The sequence below is a fragment of the Rhinoderma darwinii genome, chromosome 1, assembly GCF_050947455.1.
Source record: "Rhinoderma darwinii isolate aRhiDar2 chromosome 1, aRhiDar2.hap1, whole genome shotgun sequence".
Taxonomy (NCBI): Eukaryota; Metazoa; Chordata; class Amphibia; order Anura; family Rhinodermatidae; genus Rhinoderma; species Rhinoderma darwinii.
The window spans coordinates 140224637-140248301 of record NC_134687.1 but is presented as its reverse complement, the minus strand read 5'-3'; the positions used below and the strand labels follow the sequence as shown (position 1 = coordinate 140248301).

The following is a 23665-nucleotide window of genomic DNA, read 5'->3' as shown; positions in this document are numbered from 1 at the left end:
CACCCAGCCCCCTGCAGGGGATGCCACCCAGCCCCCTGCAGGGGATGCCACCCAGCCCCCTGCAGGGGATGCCACCCAGCCCCCTGCAGGTGATGCCGCCCAGCCCCCACCCGCTTCCAGGAGAAGACACTGAATTCAATGTCCATATATGGACAGTGTAGTCACTGACTTCTCCTGGAGAGGAATTCCCTGCCATAGGTCGGGAATTCCGCTTCAGAAGTGAGTGACGTCACTGTGTCCATATATGGACAGTGTAGTCACTCACTTCTCCTGTAGCGGCATCCCCGGCCATAGAGTCGGGGATTCCGCTACAGAAGAGAGTGACTTCGCTGTGTCCACATATGGACAGTGTAGTCACTCACTTCTCCTGTAGCGGAATCCCAAATCCCCGGCCGGGGATTGGGGATTCCGACTCCTGCAGGGAGCAAAAAAAGACCCTCCTCACATGCACTCTGCACAGTGAGGAGGAGGAGAGAGAGAGAGCGCGAGCGACGGTAGACCCGGCCATCACTCGGGACACATTCCGGTGATGTCCGTGTATTACCCGGCCCCATAGACTTCTATGGGAGCCGGGCGGCCGGCTACCCGGCCGAAAATAGGGCATGTCCCATTTTTTGACGGCCGGTTTTCCTGGCCCGTCAAAAAATCGGTTGTGTGAATAGCCCCATTAGGGGTCTATTGTTCCTAATGCAGCCGGGTGCCGGCAGATTTATGAACGGCCGTCACCTGGCCGGGAAACCCTGTCGTGTGAATTCCGCCTTAGTGGTGCTACCTGATATGGATCTTAGATCTGATGGATTTTCAACTACGTGACTAAAAACGTATGAGTCCTTGAGTAATGGAGGGTGGGGGGTTGTGTTTTATTTCGTTTATTTGTTATAGTGCTTTATGAAATGAAGGTATGTGCTTTATACTGAGAGTACTATTTGACAATTTGTATATTGTAATTTTGTGCAATGTATGATGTTCTTGTACATTGTCTTTTCTCTTGTATCACTTTTGTTATATTTCATCTTGCAAAATGGAATAGAGTTTCAAAAATCAATAAATATTTGTTTAAAAAAAAAAACACAAAATGTTTCTAAAGATAATGGGGAAAACTGCAGCAAATTTGTAGCGGGAATGCAGCAACACATGCCCTGAAAACTGCAGTCTTAACCTTACTGTATGACTTCTAAACATAATGTTGCTTTGTCTCTTTATGCAGCTACAATGGAAGAAAGGTTGAAGATTTATGAGGACAGTTGGATTAAATATCCCAGGGGTTTGGTGCCAAGACGATTGCCTTTAAATTTCTTAACAGGTGACGAAAACAAACTTTCTTTTCTTCTGGCCAATGTCCTACAGTGATGATCCCTTGAGATGATTGTAGCTTTTATTTTAATAATTGGAAATTTCCCTCAGGTGAAAAATTTAGAGTCTGCCTGGATAAGTATTTGAGGATGAACTTTAGTAAAGGATGCCCTCCTGTTTTCAACACTTTGCGCTCACTGTACGGTGACAAAGAGAAGGTAAATATAATTTTGTGTAAAAATCATAGCATGTACATACCTCAAGTGTATGATCCTGGAACGTGTTCCTTTTTAAAGGGGTATTCTGGGGTGTTTTTAATCTTATTTTTTTTCCTTTTTAAATTGAAATGAGAAGTTATACAGAAATTAAATTACTTGTACGTTTAATAATAATGTAAAAAAAAACAAAAAAAAAAAAACACGACCCTTTTGCTGCTGCAGCAATTTTTTGACTTTTTGATATGACCAAAACTTGAATTATAAAATGAGAAAAAAGACATACTACCGTACCCGTACATTTTATTAAAGTAGACACCTTTCAAATTGTTAAACTGCCACCCTCACAAAAAAAAAAAAAATGCATAAGAAGTTATGTTTATAGCTATAAATCTGACCCAAGCATAGTCTGAGATGCACAACACCTCCTAAAAAGAAGTTCAAATTGTGCGTAGTTCATACATGCCACTGTGCCGACATCCACATATCTTCACATAATGACCAGAACTGGATAAAGCAAGAATGTCCATCCAAATACTGGCAATCTTCTAGTCATTGAGTCGACAAATGGTCTGATTCGGTGCAGGCAGTTATTAGATATGTATTTGCTCATCTCGCCTCTATGGTAGAAAAAAAAGACACCCCTACCAAATATCCTCTCTCATAGGAAAGATTGGTGATAATATGAAGAAAAGGTCCTGTATCCACCCTGGGGTCACTGCAAGGCTATACAGCAGGAGAGATGACCGTAAAAGGCTGTTCTATCTTCCTGATGTCACTTGCAGCTTTACCCCTCTCTTTACAGAGACCCAAAACCAGGAAGTAAAACTGACTTAACCCCTTAACGACCGCCCACGTCTTTTGATGTGCTAAATCTACAGCGGCGTCTTTTGGTGACGCTGTAGATTAAGCTGATGAGTTCTCATCCTCTAAGCAGGAGCTGTAACTTACAGCTCCTAATCTTATAGAAGCCTGCTGAATACGGCTGGGGTCGGAAAACATTCGGACCCCAGCTTTTTAACCCTTTGATGGCCGCGGTCCGTGACCACGGCAAGATCAAGGGGAACTCCCCTCTTTGATCGCGTCACTGGAAACCCGGTGACGTGATCAAAGAGCAGTGAATCCCTCTGCAGTCAGCCCTAGGGACCTAGAAAGGAACCCAGGGCTGTCTTTTTAGTTTGCCTGCTGTTAGGGCACACTATGTGCTGCCCCAACAGCAGCCTGTGTCATAGTGACAGTATGATGTATTCGCATAAAGGAGTATGCTGATACATTACAAGTAAAAAATTAAGTTATAAATAAAGTTATCCCTTAAAGGGAATGTGTCACTAGAAACATTTTTTTTTTTTTTTTTAGTTAAACAGTTAGTGTATAAGTGATTAAACATTGTTCTAATTTTTTTATTTTTTCACGAGTCAGGAAATATTATAAATTAGATTCTAATTTATAACATTTCCCAGTGCTGGTCACTAGATGGAGCAATTCCCAAAATTGCAGCATTGGCATGTGGTAAAGCAACCACATTGCTTTATGCTGCAAAATTTGAGAATACACACTCGCTCTAGTGAGCTCACAGAATCCCCCCTCCTGTATCCTGGCTAGTGCCAGGAGAAAGGAGGGGATTGAACGTTCAAACCTCCTACACTGTGTGCCGCCATTTTTTGAGCTAACACACAGTGTAGTAGGTTTACATACAGTAGTAATCACACAATAAAACACGTACATACACAGACCTAACTTACCTGCTCCTGCCTCCGCCGCTCCCTCCGGTCCGTCTGCTCCCTCCGCTCCAAGTGCACAAGTCCGGAAGCCGCGACCGGAAGTAGTAATCTTACTGTCCGGCCGCGGCTTCCGGGCCACAAGAAAATGGCGCCGGACGTCGCTCGGCCGAAGACCTACAATTTGGACTGTGTGGGACCGGCGCATGCGCCGTTCCCACACAGACGGCGTACAGCATAGTGGATGGAACAGGCCCCGTTCGCATTCAATATGGGGCTGTATGTGCTGTATTCCATGTCTGTATCATGTGACCAGCAATAGGAGTCTCCATCTACCACAGCGTCTCGTGTGGACAGGAAGTCCGTTTCTCCATTCATTCCTATAAGACTCACATCGAGGCTGTGATAGGAATGAATAGGGAAACTGACTTCCTGTCCACACATGAGACATTGTGGCAGTTGGAGACTCCTATTGCTGGTCACATGACACAGCTGAGGACTAGAAGGGAGTGGATAACCCACAAATACAGCCACCGGAAGATTACCTTCACCACAATTTACATAATGTGCCTCTCTATTGGACCTGAGAATAAAACATTTTGTGGGAGTGCTTTAACCCCTTCCGACATTTTACGTATCCATACTCCAAAGTCGGGTAGGGGGAAGTATGGAACGCGCTCACGGAGTGAACCCGCTCCATACGATGCCGGTGTCGGCTGTTTGTAACAGCCGACACTTCAGAGTAACGAGCGGCATCGCACTCGAACGTGATCACGCTAGTTTAACTCCTTAAATGCCGCGGTCAATAGTGACCGCAGCATTTAAATCATTAGAAAGAGGGAGGCGTCACCCTCTAACAGCTCATCGCGCCCCCGCACCGCAATCGCGGGGGGCGATTGGTTGCTATGGCTGCCTGGGGGCCTAATAAAAGCCCCCAGGTCCGCCATCTTTGTGCACCTATTAAGCCCTGCCTGTCAGAATCACGATATACTGCAATACATTAGTATTGCAGTATTTGTGCAAGCGATCTAACGATCGCTGGTTGAAGTCCCCTAGTGGGACTAATAAGAAAAAAAAAAAAGTAAATATGAGTAAAATAAAGTGGTTTTTTTTTTTTATGTAAAAAAAATTAAAAGTTCAAAAAACCCCCCTTTTCCCATTTTCCCCCTAGAGCGTAGTAAAAAAAGAAATAAATAAACACAACTGGTATCGCCGCATCCGTAAAAGTCTGAACTATTAGGGTATGTTCACACGCAGTGTTTTCAGACGTAAATCGGGCGTTTTACGCCTGAAACAACGCCCCCTAATACGCCTACAAACATCTGCCCATTGCTAGCAATGGGTTTTACGGTGTTCTGTTCCCACACTGTCAAAATATGGCGTGTAAAAAGACGGCCGCAAATAAGAAGTGCGTGTCACTTCTTGGGACGTTTTTGGAGGCGTTTTTCATTGACTCCATTGAAAAACAGCTCCAATGACGTCCGTAAAATATGCCGCGAAAAACGCGAGTTGTTAAAAAAAACATCTGCAAATCAGGAGCTGTTTTCGCTTGTAAACCGCTCCTTAATTTCAGACTTATTTTGGTCACTGCGTGTGAACGTACCCCTACAATATATCATTATTTAACCCGCACGGTGGAAGCCGTAAAAAAATAACCCGCCAGAATCTCTATTTTTTTGGACACTTCATCTCCCACAAAAAATGGAAAAAAAGTGATCAAAATGTTGCATGTAACCCAAAATGTCAAAGTATCATTAAACTACAGCTTATCCCACAAAAAATAAGTGTGCGTTTTGCGCACGCAAACAACACTGCATTTTTTGCGCGTTGCAGTTCCGTGTGTCATCAGTGTTTGGTGCGTGGCTGCGTGATTTTCGCGCATATGCCATCCTTATGACACGCGGTTTTAAAGGGAATGTGTTGCCAGAAAAACATGTTGTTTTTTTTAAAATTAAACATTTAGTGTGTGGGTGATTAAACATTGTTCAAATTTTTTTTATTTTTTTCACGAGTCAGGAAATATTATAAATTAATTCTAATTTATAATACTACCCATTTTTGGTCACTAGATGGAGCTATCCCCAAAATTGCAGCTTTGCAAAATTGGGTAAAAAGCCCTCGCTCTAGTGAGCTCTCAGCATCCCCCCCTCCTTTATCCTGGCTAGTGCCGGGATAAATGAGGGGTTTGAACGGTGTAACCTCCTACACTGTGTGTCGCCATTTTTTGAGCTAACACACAGTGTAGTAGGTTTACATACAGTAGTAAACACACACAAACACGAACATACATTGAAATCTCTTACCTGCTCCTGCCGCCGCGGCTCCCTCCGGCCCGTCCGCTCCGTTTGCTGCCGCTGGTCCAAGTGCACAAATCCGGAAGCCGCGACCGGAAGTAGTTATATTACTGTCTGGCCGCGACTTCCGGTCCACAGGAAAATGGCGCCGGACGGCGCCAATTTCGAATTGGACTGTGTGGGAGCGGCGCATGCGCAGTTCCCACACAGACGCCGTACACTGAAGTCAATGGGACGGGAGCCGTTCGCAGTCCCTATGGGACTGTGGCTGCCGTATTCCATGTCTGTATGTGTCGTTAATCGACACACACAGAAATGGAACAAAAAATGGCAGCCCCCATAGGGAAGAAAAAGTGTAAAAATAAGAAAAAGTAAAACACAAACACACAAATGAATATAAACGTTTTTAATAAAGCACTAACATCTTTAACATATAAAAAAAATAATTTGTGATGACACTGTTCCTTTAAGGTTTAGAAAAAGAAATGAAGGAGGTGGTTTTATTTTTGCCTTCATTTCTTGATCTACTGTTGCGCGAATCACGAGCGGCACACGGAAGTGCGTCCATGTGCTGTGTGTCATTTTCACGCACCCATTGACTTCAAAAAACGCTCAAGTATAGGACAATCGTATAAAAGAGTATCTGGCACACCAATTTTGAAACAAAGGTATTTTTAGTTTGTTTTTTGTTTTTTTCTTTATCAACAATTTTAATAGAATATAAAACAGAGCATATAAAAAAATCTCACGAAATTTCAAACGTTTGCACGCAGTGCAATATATTCAAGCTGTAGAAAATGTTAGAGACATAAGAACAATGGTAGGAGGTACCTTCCCAAACATTAAAATAAGAAGGAAGTAAATAATAATATCTAATGGCAAGTAACAGCACAATAACCAAAGCGAAAGTAGTGCAATATGTAGGGAAACAAGTCCCAAAAAACTAGTAGTAATGACATTTTTAAGTGTTAATTTCAACACAAAGTTACACAAACACAAGACAACAGAGGGAAACACAAACGGACAAAAGCACACAAAATTGGCTTGTTTTTGTTTTTAATGCCAGTGGCAGAGTGCGACGTTTCGGTGGCGCCATGACACAGCGGGCCAGCCGCTATCAGCACCACTAGCGCTCGTCTACGCAGTTTTCCAGCACGGCTTGGTGCCTGATGAAGGTCGCTTAGACCGAAACGTCGCACTCTGCCACTGACATTAAAAACAAAATAAAAATAGCTTTGTTTCATAATTGGTGTGCCGGATACGCTTTTATACTCCTATTTGGGTTGGGCCCCTATCCGTGCAAAACCCCATCCTTCCACGTATCTGGTGCTGTCTGAACCTATACACAAGTATAGGACATGTGAGTTTCACGCAGCGGAAACACGTTTGTGTGAATAAGGCCTTAATCGACAGAACAATAAAAAAGTTATGGCTCTCGGAATTTGGCGACACAAAATAAATTAACATTTTCACACTTACATTTTCAATTGTAAAAGTAGTAAAATATAGAAAAAACGATATATATTTGGTATCACCGTAATGGTATTGACCCACAGAATAAAGTTAACATGTTGTTTTAATTGCACAGTGAATTCCGTAAAAACGACGCGCAAAAAAACAATGGAGGAATCGCTGTTTTTTTTATTTAATTTTATTTCTACCCCACAAATATTTTTTCCCCATTTCCTAGTACAGTATATGGCACAATAAATGATACTACGAAAACCTACAACTCGTCCCGCAAAAATCAAGCCCTCATAGGACTAGATCTACGGAAAAATAAAAAAGTTATGGCTTTTGGAATCTGGGGAGGAAAAAACAAAAATGAAAATTTGCAGCGGGAAGGGGTTAATATATACCAAGCTCTAGTCTTTATATTCTAGTTTCGGCAAGTGTTTAACCCCTTAAGGACGCAGCCTAGTTTGGGCCTTAAGGCTCAGAGCCCATTTTTCAAATCTGACATATTTCACTTTATGTGGTAATAACGTCGGAATGCTTAAACCAATCCAAGCGATTCTGAGATTGTTTTCTCGTGACACTTTGGGCTTCATGTTCGTGGTAAAATTTGGTAGATATATTCAGTCTTTATTTGTGAAAAATTGCAAAATTTAGAGAAAATTTACAAAAAATAGCATTTTTCAGAATTTAAATGCATCTGCTTGAAAAACAGACAGTTATACCACCCAAAATAGTTACTAGTTCACATTTCCCATATGTCTACTTTAGATTGGCATCGTTTTTTGAACATTATTTTATTTTTCTTGGACGTTACAAGGTTTAGAACATAAACAGCAATTTCTCATATTCTTAAGAAAATTTCAAAAGCCTTTTTTTGAAGGTGCCAGTTCAGTTCTGAAGTGGATTTGAGGGGCCTATGTATTAGAAACCCCCATAAAACACCCCATTTTAAAAACTAGACCCCTCAAAGTATTCAAAACAGCATATAGAAAGTTTTTTAACCCTTCAGGCATTTCACAGGAATTAAAGCAATGTGGAAATGAAATTTGCAAATTTCATTTTTTCTGCTGAATTTCAATTTTATTCAATTTTTTTTTAGTAACAGAGAAGGTTTTACCAGAGAAACACTACTAAATATGTATTGTCCAGATTCTGCAGTTTTTAGAAATGTCCCACATGTGGCTCTAGTGCGCTCGTGGACTAAAACACAAGCCCTAGAAGCAAAGAAGCACCTAGTGCATTTTGAGGCCTCTTTTTTATTAGAATATATTTTAGGCAGCATGCCAGGTTTGAAGAGGCGTTGAGGTATCAAAACAATGGAAACCCACCAGAAGTGACCCCATTTTGGAAATTACACCCCTCAAGGAATTCATTTATGGTTTTTGTTATCATTTTGACCGCACAGTTTTTTCACAGCACCTATTTGAATTGGGCTGTGAAATGAAAAAAATGATATTTTTTCCAATAAAATGTCATTTTTGATCAAATTTTCTTATTTTCACAGGGAACAACATACCCCATTTTGTTGCCCAATTTGTCCTTAGTGCGGCAATACCCCATTTGTGGTGATAAACTGCCGTTTGGGCCCATGGGAGGGCTCAGAAGGAAAGGAGCGCTATGTGTTTGTTGGAGTCCAGATTTTGCTGGATTGGTTTTCGGGTGCCATGTCGCATTTGCAGAGCCCCAGAGGTATCAAAGCAATGGAAACCCACCAGAAGTGACCCCATTTTGGAAACTACACCCCTCAAGGAATTCATTTATGGTTTTTGTTATCATTTTGACCGCACAGTTTTTTCACAGCACCTATTTGAATTGGGCTGTGAAATGAAAAAAATGATATTTTTTCCAATAAGATGTCATTTTTGATCAAAATTTCTTATTTTCACAAGGAACAACATACCCCATTTTGTTGCCCAATTTGTCCTTAGTGCGGCAATACCCCATTTGTGGTGATAAACTGCTGTTTGGGCCCATGGGAGGGCTCAGAAGAAAAGGACCACCATTTGGCCTACTGGAGCTTTTCTGGTGCTAAGTCATGTATGCAGAAGCCCCTGAGGTACCAGTACAGTTGAAACCCCCGAGAAGTGACCCCATTTTAAAAACTACACCCCTTAAGACATTCATCTAGAGGTGTAGTGAGCATTTTGACCCCACAGGTACTGTGTAAAAGATAATGCGCAGCAGATGGTGCAGTGTGAGATTTGCAATTTTATATATATATATGCCATTTCAGTGTCCAATATAGTGTGCCCAGCATGCGCCACCGGAGATATACACCCCTTAAATTGTAATGTGGGTTCTCCTGGGTACGACAATACCCTACATGTGGCTGTTATCAGCTGCCTGGGCATACGGCAGGGCTCAGAAGGGAAAGATGAGGGGGGTAAGCTGTGCGGAGTGCATCAGGGTAAATTAAAAATCAAGGGATGTATGATACATTTTAAAACAATCTTTTATACAGAGCCCTGGTTTTTCGGGATACGTGTCACATTGGTATATTGTGTTCTTCCTTATCCCCCTCTTATAGCAGACTCTGCACCTCTTTTGACTCTTTCCCTTTCCACCGGTTTGGGGAACTTCTCCTGGAAAGTGTTGCCCTGGTACGATGCGTGTGGTCTCGCTTCCAGAAGTACTGGGTGCCCCCCCTTCCTGGTCCCTAAAGATTAGATCTTGAAATTCCAGGAAAGTTCCCCTCTGGCCTGAACATCGACGTAGCACGTACGCATTGTACAATGCCATCTGTATGATGTGCCCGGCCAGCTTCTTATACCACACCGCATGGCGCTGTAGGGCTTCAGGACTTGATTTGACAAGTCCATCCCTCCCATGTACCTATTGTAGTCCAGGATGCAGTCTGGTTTGGGGGTGGCCTTTCCTTCATATATCCTAAACCTGTAGGTATACCCTGATGCCCTCTCACACAGCTTATACATCTTCACGCCATACCTTGCCCTCTTACCTGGCAGGTACTGGCGGAATTGAACCCTCCCTTTAAAATGTACCAGGGACTCATCAATAGAAAAACACTTCTCGGGGGTGTATGCTTGGGAAAACCGGGCACTGGAACGGTCTAATAGGGGTCTCCGTTTATACAAACGGTCAAAACTGGGGTCATCTCGGAGTGGGCACGGCTCATTATCAGTATAATGTAAGAAGCGAAGTATTGCCTCATTTATTTATTTTTTTAGGTTCCAGTTAATTTCTGAAGTTGCTTTGAGGGGCCCATATATTAGAAACCCCTATCAAACACCCCATTTTAGAAACTAGACCCCTCAAAGTATTCACAACAGCATTTAGAAAGTTTATGAACCCTTTAGGTGTTTCACAGAAATTTAGAGCAAAGTAGAGGTGAAATTTACTCTTTTTATACCATTTTTTTTATAACACAAAAGGATTTATCAGAGAAACGCAACTCAATACTTATTGCCCAGATTCTGCAGTTTTGAGAAATATCCCACATGTTGCCCTCGGGCGGTAATGGACTGAAGCACCGGCCTCCGAAGCAAAGGAGCACCTAGTGGATTATGAGACCTCTTTTTTATTAGGCACCATGTCCGGTTTGAAGAGGTCTTGTGGTGCCAAAACATTGGAAACCCCCCAAAAGTGACCCCAATTTGGAAACTAGACCCCTTGAGGAATCCATTGTAGTTTTCATGGGGTGCATGCGACTTTTTGATCAGTTTTTATTCCATTTTTAGGTGGCGTGGTGACTAAAAAACAGCAATTCTACTATTGTTTTTGTATACTTTTTTTTTTACAGCGTTCACCGTGCGCTATAAATGACATATTCACTTTATTCTGCGGGGCGATACGATTACGGCGATACCAGATGTTTATAGTTTTTTTTAATGTCTTATGGCGTTTGCACAATAAAATACGTTTTGTAAACAATCATTCACTTTTGGTGTTACCTTATTCTAAGAGCCAGAACGTTTTTATTTTTCAATCAATAAAGCCGTGCGAGGACTTATTTTTTGCGTAACGAACTGTAGTTTCCATCAGTACCATTTTTAGGTACATGCGACTTTTTGATCTCTTTTTATTCCATTTTTTGGGAGGTGAAGTGACCAAACAATTGTGATTGTGGTACGGTTTATTAATATTTTTTTTTACGGCGTTCACCGTGCGGGATAAATAACAAAATAATTTTGTAGTTCAGGCCGTTACGGACGCGGCGATACCAATTATGTATAGTTTATTTGTTTGTTTATATATTTTTATTAATAATAAATGACTGATAAGGGAAAAAGTGGGACTTTTACTTTTATTACTTTTAAAACTTTTATTTTCTTATTTTTACACAACTTTTTTTAACTTTTTTTTTACTTTATTACTTTGTCCCACTAGGGGACATGAGGGCAGGAGGCCCTGATCGCTAATCTAATACACTGCACTACATGCGTAGTGCAGTGTATTAGAACTGTCAGCTACTCACTGACAGCAAGCATAGTGGGTCCTGACGTTGTCAGGACCCACTAGGCTTCCGTCTATGGCATAGCCGGACGCCATTGTTTGGTGTCCGGTTGCCATAGTCACCATCGCCGGCCGCTGTCGCGTAGCAGGCCGGCGATGGCAGCTTAACCCCTAAAAAGCCGCGATCTCTATAGAACGCGGCTTTTAAGGGGTTAATCAGCGGGGACACAGCGATCGGTCCCCGCTGTAGGAGCTGTGACAGCTGCTGTACGAGACAGCAGCTGTCACAGCTCCTGTATGTGTCGGGAGGACGGCCGAAACGGCCGTTACTCCTGAGACGTACTATTACGGCATGGAGCGCGAACGATACAGCTGCCATGACGTAATAGTACGTCAAGGAGCGGGAAGGGGTTAACCCCTTAATGACCAGCCTATTTTAAACCTTAATGACCCAGCCATTTTTTACGTTTTTCCATCGTCTCATTCCAAGAGCTATAACCTTTTTATTTTTGCGTCGACATAGCCGTATAAGGTCTTGTTTTTTGCGGGACGAGTTGTATTTTTTAATAGCACCATTTTGAGGTACATATTATTTATTGATTAACTTTTATAAACTTTTTTTTTGGTGGGGAATAGAAAAAAACCTGACATTTTGCCACTCTTTTTCGCGTCTTAAATCAACGGCGTTTACTGTGTGATATAAATAACACAATAACTTTATTCAGCGGGTTGTTACGATTGCAACGATACCAAATTTGTATAGTTTTTGTATGTTTTACTACTTTTACACAGTAAAAACGCTTTTTTTTCTAAATTATTTGTTTTTGTGCCTCCACATTTGAAGAGCCGTAACGTTTTTATTTTTTTTCAGTCAGGATTCACAGAAAACAGCAATTTTTCCATAGTTTTTTTCTTAGGTTTTTTACGGCGTTCACCATGCGGGTTAAATAATGTAATAAATTTATAGTCGGGTCGTTACGGACGCGGCGATACCAAATATGTGTACCTTTTTTACTTTATTTTGTTTTTTTTAATAGTAAAGCATTTTGGAAGGGGAAAAGCTGGGTTTTTCATTTTTTTCACATTTTTTTTTAAATTAACTTTATTAAACTTTTTTTTTTACTAGTCCCATTAGGGACTTTAATATGCGATTCTCCGATCGCTATTGTAATACACTGCAATACTTTTGTATTGCAGTGTATTACTGCCTGTCCGTTTAAAACGGACAGGCATCTACTAGGTCATGCCTCCGGCATGATCTAGCAGGCATTCGCTCCACGCAGACCTGGGGGCCTTTACTAGGCCCCCGGCTGCCATTAGAGACACAGACACTCGGCGATCGTATCGCCGGGTGTCAGTGGGATGAGAGGGAGCTCCCTCCCTCTCTCCAAAACCACTCAGATGCGGTGCACGCTATTGCGCACCGCAACTGAAGGGTTAAACGGGTGAGATCGATACTAATATTGATCTCACCCGGCAGAGCAGCTGCCTCCGGCACCCTGCTCTGTTTACTTTATCCTGATGCAGCGCCGTAAAAAGGCATGTGCATCAGAATAAAGCCCGTTAGTGGCCGCCGTTAAAAGGCGTATTGGCGGTCACTAACGGGTTAAAGTCAAGATGTATTGCATATGTCCTTCGGATGGAAAGTGTTAAGTGAACTCAGAATGTGCTTTTAACCTAATTAGTTGTGCACTAGTGTGTGAGATTTCTGCCATAATTTACATGAGATTTATTCCCAATAAAGGCTTACTGCAATCTAAGATATTTATGGCATAGCCTGTGGTTGTCACGAATGTCTTAGGCCTCATGCACACAAACGTATTTTTGTCCTCCCGTAAATACTGGCGTAAATACGGGTCCTTGGTCACACGTATTCGACCCGTATTGCACCAGTATTTACGGAGCCGTGCCCGTAACTACGGGTCCGGTGTCACCAGTATTCCACCCGTATTTACGGGCACGTTTTCGCTGCAAAATTACACTGCAGTAATCGGCAGCCCTTCTCTCTATCAGTGCAGGATAGAGCGAAGGGGCAGCCCTTTACGCAGAAAAAGTAAAGGAAATTCATACTTACCCGGCCGTTGTCTTGGTGACGCGTCACTCTCTTGACATCCAGTACGACCTCCCTGGATGACGCAGCAGTCCATGTGACCGCTGCAGCCTATGATTGGCTGCAGCGGTCACATGGGCTGAAACGTCATCCCGGGAGGCCGGACTGGAGGAAGAAGCAGGGAGTTCTGGGTAAGTATGAAATTCCCTTTTTTTTAATTTATTTTTTTATATACAGGTTGATCTATATTGTGATCGGAAGTCACTGTCCAGGGTGCTGAAAGAGTTACTGCCGATCGTTTAACTCTTTCAGCATCCTGGACAGTGACTATTTACTGACGTCTCCTAGCAACGCTCCCATAATTACGGGTGCACACACGTAGGCACCCGTAATTACGGGAGCTACATAGACTTCTATGGGCCTGCCCGTGCCGTAATTCGGACATGTTCTATATTTTTCAACGGCACGGGCACCTTCCCGTAAGCATACGGGGAGGTACCCGTGGCCAATAGAAGTCCATGGGCCCGTAAAAACGTGGCGTAATTACGGGCGTTTTTACGTTCGTGTGCATGGGGCCTTAGGTAGGAATAATCCTTCAAGGCTGGAATCACACTGTGTTTTTGTGCGTTTTTCGTGCTGTCTTTTAGGGATGTCACGATACCAGAATTTGGACTTCGATACCGATACTTTGTGTAGTATTGCGATTTCAATATCAATTCGATACTTTGCCAACAGTAATAAAAGTAAATTTTAAAAAAAGTTCGTCCATTTTCTGATGAGGCGCGTGGTGTGATGATGAATTTAACATCCATTAATAGTAATTAACCCCATTATGTTTCTCAGTCATATTGGGTTAATGTGTGAGGTACATGATGGGGTTAATTACTATTAATGTGAGGCACATGAAGGTTAAATTAATCGCACCTCGTGCCTCACATTAATAAGTGAAAAGTTTTTATCTTATTTTTTTTACAGCGTACACATCATAAATGACCAAAAAATTTGTTGTGTATGTTATTACGGCTGCGCCAATACCGAATGTGTATGTTTTATGTATTGAGACTTCTTTTAATGTTTATTGTAAAAAAAAAGGTGTATGTGTATTTTTTTTAAATTGAATATTACTTTGTTTTTACTTAATTTTTTAAACTTTAATGTACTGGCATGTATCAGATATATGCTAGGACATTAGCCTGTATACTGATAGTACACAGTCAGCTGTTAGGACATACCTAAGTATGCCCTAACAGGAAATATGGTAAGACAGCCCTGGGGTCCTTCAATGGACCCTGGGTTGTCTGCCCATATATGGTGTGGCCCTCGATCGTGTCACAGGAATTCCCTGTAACGCGATCCATGGGGTATCCCCCTTCTCATTTTCCCCTTGAATGCTGCAGTCGGCTTTGATCGCAGCATTTAGGAGAATAGCGGCGGAGATGAGAGGTTTCTCTGATCTCCGCCGTTAGAGTGGGGCTGTGGCTGTGTAATACAGTCATCGCCCCGCTCCTGACAACAAGTGCACGTGCGGTCACCCTGAGGTGATGCGGCTGGCGCTGCACTAATGAGCGGCGGTTCAGGCACTGAAGACAGAACACGGGGGTGTTTTGCACAGCGCCCACCATGTTCTGTCTTCAGTGCCGCCGCTCATTAGTACAGTGATGGCCACGTCGCATCATCCTGACGGTGCGCACATGTCAGGACTCAGGAGCGGGGCAATGACTGTATTACACAGCCGCAGCCGCGCTCCCATACATTCATGTGTTACAATGCTAAGCTGTGTATCGAAATAAATGAAATAACGGTATCGAACCGTTTTGGGATGCACAGTATCAAAACAGTATCGAAGTTTCGATGCATCGTGCATCCCTATTGTTTTTAAGACTCTTTGTGGTGTTATTTTGTTACATTAAAGTCTTTAGTAAAACATTAAATGAACTACACACAACTGCGTTTTAGTTTGTGGCGGTTTTTAGACCAGTTTGTTGTGCGTGGCGTTTTTGTCTTTTTCAGGCGTTTTTCTCATAGTCTTCTCTATAGGACCTCAAAAATGCCAGAAAAATAGCACGTACAAAATGACACCACATAATAAACGCCACTTAAAGAAAACGCTTGCATTTTTAGAAGCGGTTTTTGATGCAGTTTAAAATGCCAGACGTTTCTTCTTGCTTTATTCTCTGCTTCCATTGATAAGTGTTATATATCCAAACTCTTAATATATATTGTTTTAAATTTAGTTTAATTTAAAAACACTGAAGTAGAATCAACACTTTGTTAGTTTCCTAGTGTACTAAGTAATAAATGGAATGAGCACTACAGTACTCCGAAATAAATAAATAAAAATTAGGGTTATTTCGTTTAGAAAGAAGACATGAGGTTGACCTAATAACTATGTATAAATATATCAACGGCCAATAAAGAGATCTGTCTTATGATTTTTTTTTTATGCCCTGCACTGTAACAAGGGTGCATTTTCTACAGCTAGAGGAAAGGTTTCTCCACCGACCTAGAAAGGGGTTCTTTACTGTAAGAGCAGTGAGACCGAGGAAGTTGTCATGGGGAATTCACTAGAAGAGTTCAAAAAAGGCCTGGATGCTTTTTTTGAGTGTAATATTGTTACGAGTACTAGCTTACTGTAGATGGGTCGTTGATCCAGGGGTTTATTCTGATGCCATATTTGGTTTTGGGAAGGATTTCTTTTTTTTTTTTTAAGCTAATTGACTTTTACCTCATGAAGTCTTTTTTTCTGGATCAAGATTGAAGGGGAATAGGCTGAACTGGATGGAATTATAGTTTGTAAGTCTGAAAAAAAGATGTTACTAATGCAGTACTGAAATGATCTGTTCACATTTTTATGATGTTCTTTAGGTGGAGATTATTGAAGACCTTGTAGTAGGTTACGACACATCATTAAAAAGTTGCCGGCTGTTTAACATCAATGGTGCGTATATATTTTATCATGTCATTTCTTTCTTCTGAGCTTTTAAGGAAATATTTACACTTCCAACATATGGATAGCACATGTATCCATTAAATCCACCAAATCAGTAGATAACCAGCATCCTGTACTATTTATCAGCTGTCATCAGTGTCTATGTCCAATTCTGAGTGCAGAAAACATGATTTGAGCATCTGTGACTTTTGTGTGGTGCCAGGCATGTAGGTCCATGGATCAGTACAGTCAGAGTTTGAGCCTTTTCAAGCCCAACCGTTCAAACTAAACTTTCAGTGTAAAATATCCTTGTGAATAATAGCAGCCTATTGATTGAGAGAGAGCACAGGATGTGGGCAGTAATGCACCTAAAAGGCCACGTCAAAGCTTATAATGTCAGTACAGTGACGTTCCTCGAAATGGGTATTCCCATCTTGTAATTTTAGATCTCTAGGATATGCCATAACATTATGATCGGGGGGTGCAACCTATGAATCCCTTTCCAATCCTAGAGCCATGGGACTAAGTTCCCTTCTGCACTACGCCTGCACATCGGCGCTCCAGGCCACTCGCTGTACAGGGAACTGCAGCACAACTACATTCTAGTGAATGGAACTATGCTGCAGTGTCTTGGACAGCGGGTAGCTGGGAGTCAAAGCGAGGGACTTTCAAGGAAGTCTATTTATTGAATTGCTATCTTGGCAATGCATAAAAATGACACCCACTTAAAAAAAAAAGTAGGTAATTCCGTTTAATAAACAGTGAAATGTAAAACTTTTTTTTATCATTGTGTTTCTCCCATAGATGATGGTAAAGAAGAACCTCCAACGACATTACTATGGGTTCAGTACTATTTGGCTCAGCACTATGACAAGATTGGGCAGCCTACTATAGCCCTGGATTATATAAATGCAGCCATAGACAGTACACCAACCCTGATAGAACTCTTCCTTGTAAAAGCTAAAATCTACAAGGTATGGGAATAGGCTCCGTTCACCCTGTGGCAGCAGTTCCACTTTCGTCAAATGAGACCTCTAGAAATGAGACATTTTAACAGGCTTTGAATATGAAATATAACAAATCTCCAGCTCATATTGGCGCTTAATACAAGTCCCGATTTATCAGTCGTGTGGAACTTCATGTGGACTACATTTTTTTGTTTGTTGTATGTACAATAGTAAATAGTTCTGGGCAGAGCACATGGTCATCTGATGTTATATTTGTATAAAAATGCACAAACTGTCATATTTTCTTTCAGTAATATGTGGTTTCCCTCTAATCTTTTAGCATGCTGGTAACATCAAAGAGGCTGCACGGTGGATGGATGAAGCGCAGGCCCTGGACACAGCAGATCGGTTTATCAACTCAAAATGTGCAAAGTATATGTTAAAAGCCAACATGATAAAAGAGGCAGAGGAAATGTGCTCCAAGTTTACAAGGGTTTGTATTTTCTGGTGCTCAGAAATAATGAACTTTTACAGACCATACTGCACGATTACCATAATCCATTTTCTGCTACGTGAAACCTCTTTGAGACGACCATCCAAAATTGCATATAATAATGCCCCTTTTGTGACCCTTTAACAAGCATTCTGCATAACTTTTAGTTTTAAAGAGTTTAATTCAGTCATCAAATATGCACAGTACATGAATAAACACATCAATGACAGTTTGCATATAACATACAATATTGTATTATGAGACTTTCCATTTATTCCCTGCATCAGAGAAGTATTGTCCTGAACTGTAACTGGTCTTGTAGTTTGTAACTTGTAAACACAATATCCAAACAGTATGTTGCATTGGCCTTTTACCTGTGGCTTCCCATTATACCGTCCTCCTCGGTTCCCAGCGCGGCGGCCCTCTCCTTGTTCTGTCCCCAGCGGGGCGGCCCTCTCCTTGTTCTGTCCCCAGCGGGGCGGCCCTCTCCTTGTTCTGTCCCCAGCGGGGCGGCCCTCTCCTTGTTCTGTCCCCAGCGGGGCGGCCCTCTCCTTGTTCTGTCCCCAGCGGGGCGGCCCTCTCCTTGTTCTGTCCCCAGCGGGGCGGCCCTCTCCTTGTTCTGTCCCCAGCGGGGCGGCCCTCTCCTCGTTCTGTCCCCAGCGGGGCGGCCCTCTCCTTTTTCGTTCTTATTATTTATTATTATTATGTATTTAAATAAAACATTTACAATTTGTTTTTACTCCTTAACGACCGCCCACCGTCTTTTGAGAGCAGGCGGTGCAGGTGCTTAGTCTACAGTGACGTCTTTTGGTGTCGCTGTAGAAGAGGCTGATGAGCGCTCATCCTCTAAGCAGGAGCTGTAACTAACAGCTCCTGAACTTAGAGAAGTGTGCTGAACACAGCTGGGATGGGAAAACATTCTGACCCCAGCTGTTTACCCTTTTGATTGCCGTGGTCCATGACCGCGGCATGATCGAAGGGAACTCCCGACTTCAATTGCGTCACTGGAAACCCGATGACTCAATTGAAGACTGGGGAGTCCCTCTACAGTCGGCCCTGGGGAACTAGAAAGGACCCCAGGGCTGTCTGTTCAGTTTGCCTGCTGTTAGTGCAACACATAGTGTGCCCTAACAGAAGCCTGTGTCATAGTAACACAGTGTAATGTATTAGCATACAGGAGTATGCTATTACATTATTAGAAGAATTAAAGTTTTAAATAGTTATCCCTGGGGTTTAAAAAAACAAAAAATGTAACTAAATAAAAAAAATGTCCCCAAAAGCTCATTCTTTTGCATAAAATATATTTTATTGCCCATTCATTACATAAAAACAAAAAACCTACACATATTAAGTATCTACACGACCATATTAACCAGAAGAATTAAGTTAACATCTTATTTAGTATGAAACTTGCCTGAGATACAAAATATGAAAACCGACAATGCAGAGAATTGCTTTTTCCTATATTCACACCTTAAAAATAAATGAAAACTATTATAACTTACACAGGAATTTTTTTGTACTCCCAAACTGCGCAAAAAAAATAAATTCTCTCGCGTAAAACAAGGACTCACAGCCACGTCAATGAAAAAAATCAAAGTTACGGCTGCTGAAAGGCAGAGGCAAAAACGGAAAAATGTAGCTGGTCGTTAAGGGGTTAATTGAAAATCTATTTTCTCACACTTCCTCATTCTGCTAGTTGCTAGGGGCGTGTCTTACTGTGTGTGATGTTACGTTTTTTCTACCTTTCATGGGCAGTGAACTCTGAGGTGATCACTACAATACTGTGAGCGTGCACTGACCTATAATACTGTGAGCGTGCACGGAGCTATGCACAGCACAACACATTATATATAGAGATGTAAATATCTCTGCACACTCCAGAATATAGCAATCAGTTTTTCTTTTCACTTTTCCTGGCAAGTGCAGGGAAGATAAGACTGGGTAATTGGAGGGGGGGGTGGTAGGAGCAGCAGTCCTAGTCTTATCTGATGCTAATTAGCAGCTCAGATTACAGTGTCTTGAGACTCTTTGCCGGAGGGAAGGGGGAGAATCATCCAGGCACAGAGACCAGTGCGCACAGTCTCTTTCATGCGCTCTGCTGCTAGAGAACTGTGTAGTGTATAGAGGCAGAGAGAGCTTCCTGACGTCACGATGGGGGCGTGCACATCTGACGTCAGGATGGGGCCACCACCCACCCGTACTCACAGGCAGCAGAATCCGCACACTGATACATTCAAACGGTGTACGGATTTCTGCTAGCAACAGGAGAAATACAAGAAATAAAATGTGGTAGAAAAGTGTCAGAGTGGCCATTTAAAACACATATAACGCAAAAAGGAGCCCAAATTCATTAATAAAGTATATTACAAAACACATTTATATTACACATGCTGCTGGAAAATAAAAAGTTGATCGAACGTTTAGTTACGCTTTAATCAAATACATACAATGCAATAAAAACAGGTCTGCAATAGTGTCCATAGCCTTTAAAGAGTGCCCCTGTATATAGACTATAATGTCATTGGAAATCCCATCGCAGAAAAATCTGGTCTTTTTATGGGGGCTCACTTGAAAGGGATGGTCTTGGTATTTTACTAAACTACTTTTAAATGAAGTGTAAATATTGTTTAGAATGTCATTTACTTTTGCAGGAGGGAACATCTGCAGTGGAAAACCTGAATGAGATGCAGTGTATGTGGTTCCAGACGGAGTGTGCACAGGCATACAGATCTATGAACAAGTTTGGTGATGCACTTAAGAAATGCCATGAGATTGAAAGAGTGAGTCTATATATGTTTATATTTGTGCATATAAAGGGACACGGTCAACAGTTTGGGGCATTCTCTTCCGTGCTATATAGGGGAGGGGGAGGGAATTGTAACGTTAATTGTTGTCTCGGTCATACAAGTTGCATGACCGAAAAATGGACGTTTGATTCCCCAGGTGCTGCGCTCGGCAAGTGCCCCTCACAAATTTATCCATAGTGTGGTAAAATGTATGTATTTACAAGTTGGCAAAAATGCAAGTAGCATAGTATATCTGGCACTGTTTGCCCCACTGCTCCAGGCCGTTTTGTTTAGTAAATCTTCCCTAAATATAGTGTAGAATACTGGTCACCATGCTTTGAAATTTTTTTTTAGAGGAAAAGTAATAAAAATGGCACATGAACACTAGTATATTGGTTTCACAATGACATTTTTGTTTTTGGCAGCATTTTGTGGAGATCACCGATGATCAGTTTGATTTTCACACCTACTGTATGAGGAAAATCACACTCCGGTCATATGTGGACTTGTTAAAGTTAGAAGATGTACTTAGACAACATCCATTTTACTTCAAAGCAGCACGGATCGCAATAGAAATTTACCTGAAGCTTCATGACAACCCCTTAACAGATGAGAATAAGGAGCTGGAGGCAGACACTGGTACGTGCAAAGTGTTTGTATGCATCCCCACCATGTTAAGTAAACTTGTGCCGTATGCCACAAAAACACAAAAAGAGAACTTTGATTTTTTGGGTTTTGAAATGTTGGCAGTTGTTTTTGTGCTTGACCAATTCTACATGGCAATCAAAATCAGAGAGATTTGCTCTCCCGTGCATTTATTTTTTATTCACAATGGGAAGAGATCCCAGCACAAGGCTAGAAGGGGAACATTTCTAGCCTTGATATTTATTTTTTAACTCTGGCAATGACAACCTGTTTGTGGGGCCTTTTTATCTAACGTTCTAGGGCAACCTAACCGCATAATGTTCATTGTGCATTAGTCCTGTCAGTGTGCCGGTCAGGACCTTGTGAGTGAGTCCTGGCTGCTGTTACCCTATGTGCATGAGGAGTCAGTCCCTGGCACAGGCTTCCGGTTTTCGTACGTGGAGCAGCAGCCCATTGTGATTGCGGGTGTGTATTAACCCGTTAGTGACTGCCAATGCGCCTTTTCACGGCCGCCACTAACAGGCTTTATTCTGATGCATACGCCTTTTCATGGCGTCGCATCAGAATAAAGAGTTGCCGCCAAGAGCAGCCAAAACTCTCTGCTCTCAGCTACCAGAGGTGCTCGAGAGGGTGGATCGAAATCTGCCTGTTTAATGCCTTAGATGCTGCGCTCAATAGCGAGCATTTCATCTAAGTGGTTTTGGAGGGAGGGGGCTCCCACTCTCACCCCACCGGCAGGTTGCCAGTGGCTTCTATGGTAGCCGGGGGCCTACCAAAGGCCCCCAGGTCTGTCTGCTAGACCATGCCAGGGGCATGGCCTAACAGGTGCCTGTCCGTTTAACACTGACAGGCAATAATACACTGCAATACAGAAGTATTGCAGTGTAATATAAAAGCGATCAAATAATCGCACAGTAAAGTGGCACTAAAAAAAAAAGTTTCAAAAGTTTATAATAAATAAATAAAAATCCCAAATAAAATAAAAATCACACTTACCCCTTATAAAATGCTTTAATATGAAAAAAGTTGCACATATTTAGTATCACCATGTCCGTAACGACCCCAACTATAAAGATATTACGTTATTTACCCCGTACGGCAAATGGCGTAAAAAATAATATAGAGAAACTGCCAGAATTGCGGTTTTCTGTTCATCCTGCCTTACAATAAACGTGATCAAAAAGTCGCATGTACCCAGAAATGATACCAATAATAACCACAAGTCGTCCCGCAAATGAAAAGCCCTCATACAGCTGCATCGGCGGAAAAATAAAAAAGTTACGGCTCTTCAAATATGGCGGCACGAAAACAAATAATTTTGGGACAAAAGTGTTATTACTGTGTAAAAGTAGTAAAACATACAAAAAATTATATACATTTTTGGTATTGTCACAATCGTAACAACCCGCTGAATAAAGTTATTGTGTTATTTATACCACACGGTAAACGGCGCATATTAAGGATGCAAAAAAAGTGGGGTGAAATTGCAGGTTTTTTCTATTCGCCCCAAAAAAAGTTAATAAACGTTAATCAAGAATTTTATATGTACCCCAAAATGGTGCTATTAAAAAAAATACGTGTCCCGCAAAAAACAAGACCTTATACAGCTATGTCGACGCAAAAATAAAAAAGTTATAGCTCTTGTAATGCGACGATGGAAAAACGTAATAAATACCTTGGTCATTAAGGTTTAAAATAGGCTGGTTATTAAGGGGTTAAAGGAGCTAATGTCTCGCAGAGGACGAATGTTCGAAGAGGGAGACAAGTCCAGTTATTTTAGATGAACCATATGAAATATGAGAACATTTTGATCCGCATAGTAAACTTCTGCTACCGATAACCACATTCCTTGACTGAAGGCCTTTCATTGGCTGCAGAATTCTACAGCCCTGCAGACATGTCCATTTCAGTCTGGTTTTGGGAAATGGCCGATCACGTTTTCTGCTTTTCTGAGATATGTAGTGTTGGCCAAAATGATATGTGCTGAACTATATTTTCTGCAATTTTTCATATCTTCTGTAGCCAATATGTCTGACAAAGAACTAAAGAAGCTGCGCAACAAACAGAGGAGGGCCCAGAAGAAAGCTCAGCTAGAGGAGGAGAAGAAGAATGCGGAGAAGGAGAAGCAGCAGAGGAACCAGAAGAAGAAAAAGGAGGATGATGATGAGGAAATTGGTGGCCCAAAGGAAGAGCTTATTCCTGAAAAACTGGCCAAGGTATAACCGTCATGGATGAAGAGCGTGCTCTTTTGTTTTTTATTTTTTTTCTGTTTGTAGCTAGGTAAGCAACCCTGAATCAAACGTGGCCCCGATATCCATCCTTATTAATCACCGACCCACCATAGGAGACAAGTCAGACACTTGAATAAATACCTGCTGTTTCTTGTATCAATGCTTATACAGAATTCTCCATCCATAAAAC

The 23665-nt window shown here is 41.8% G+C and overlaps 1 protein-coding gene across 1 annotated transcript in view; it reads left to right on the top strand.

The window, feature by feature from the left end:
- The window catches only part of NAA15 (N-alpha-acetyltransferase 15, NatA auxiliary subunit), an 86762-nt gene that overhangs the window by 50658 nt on the left and 12439 nt on the right, over positions 1–23665 (top strand). The window contains exons 8-15 of the mRNA XM_075860437.1: positions 1208–1303; positions 1405–1511; positions 16307–16379; positions 17175–17344; positions 17658–17810; positions 20465–20593; positions 21025–21238; positions 23267–23460. Coding sequence (XP_075716552.1) covers positions 1208–1303; positions 1405–1511; positions 16307–16379; positions 17175–17344; positions 17658–17810; positions 20465–20593; positions 21025–21238; positions 23267–23460 — 1136 coding nt within the window. The remainder of the gene's footprint in view (positions 1–1207; positions 1304–1404; positions 1512–16306; positions 16380–17174; positions 17345–17657; positions 17811–20464; positions 20594–21024; positions 21239–23266; positions 23461–23665) is intronic.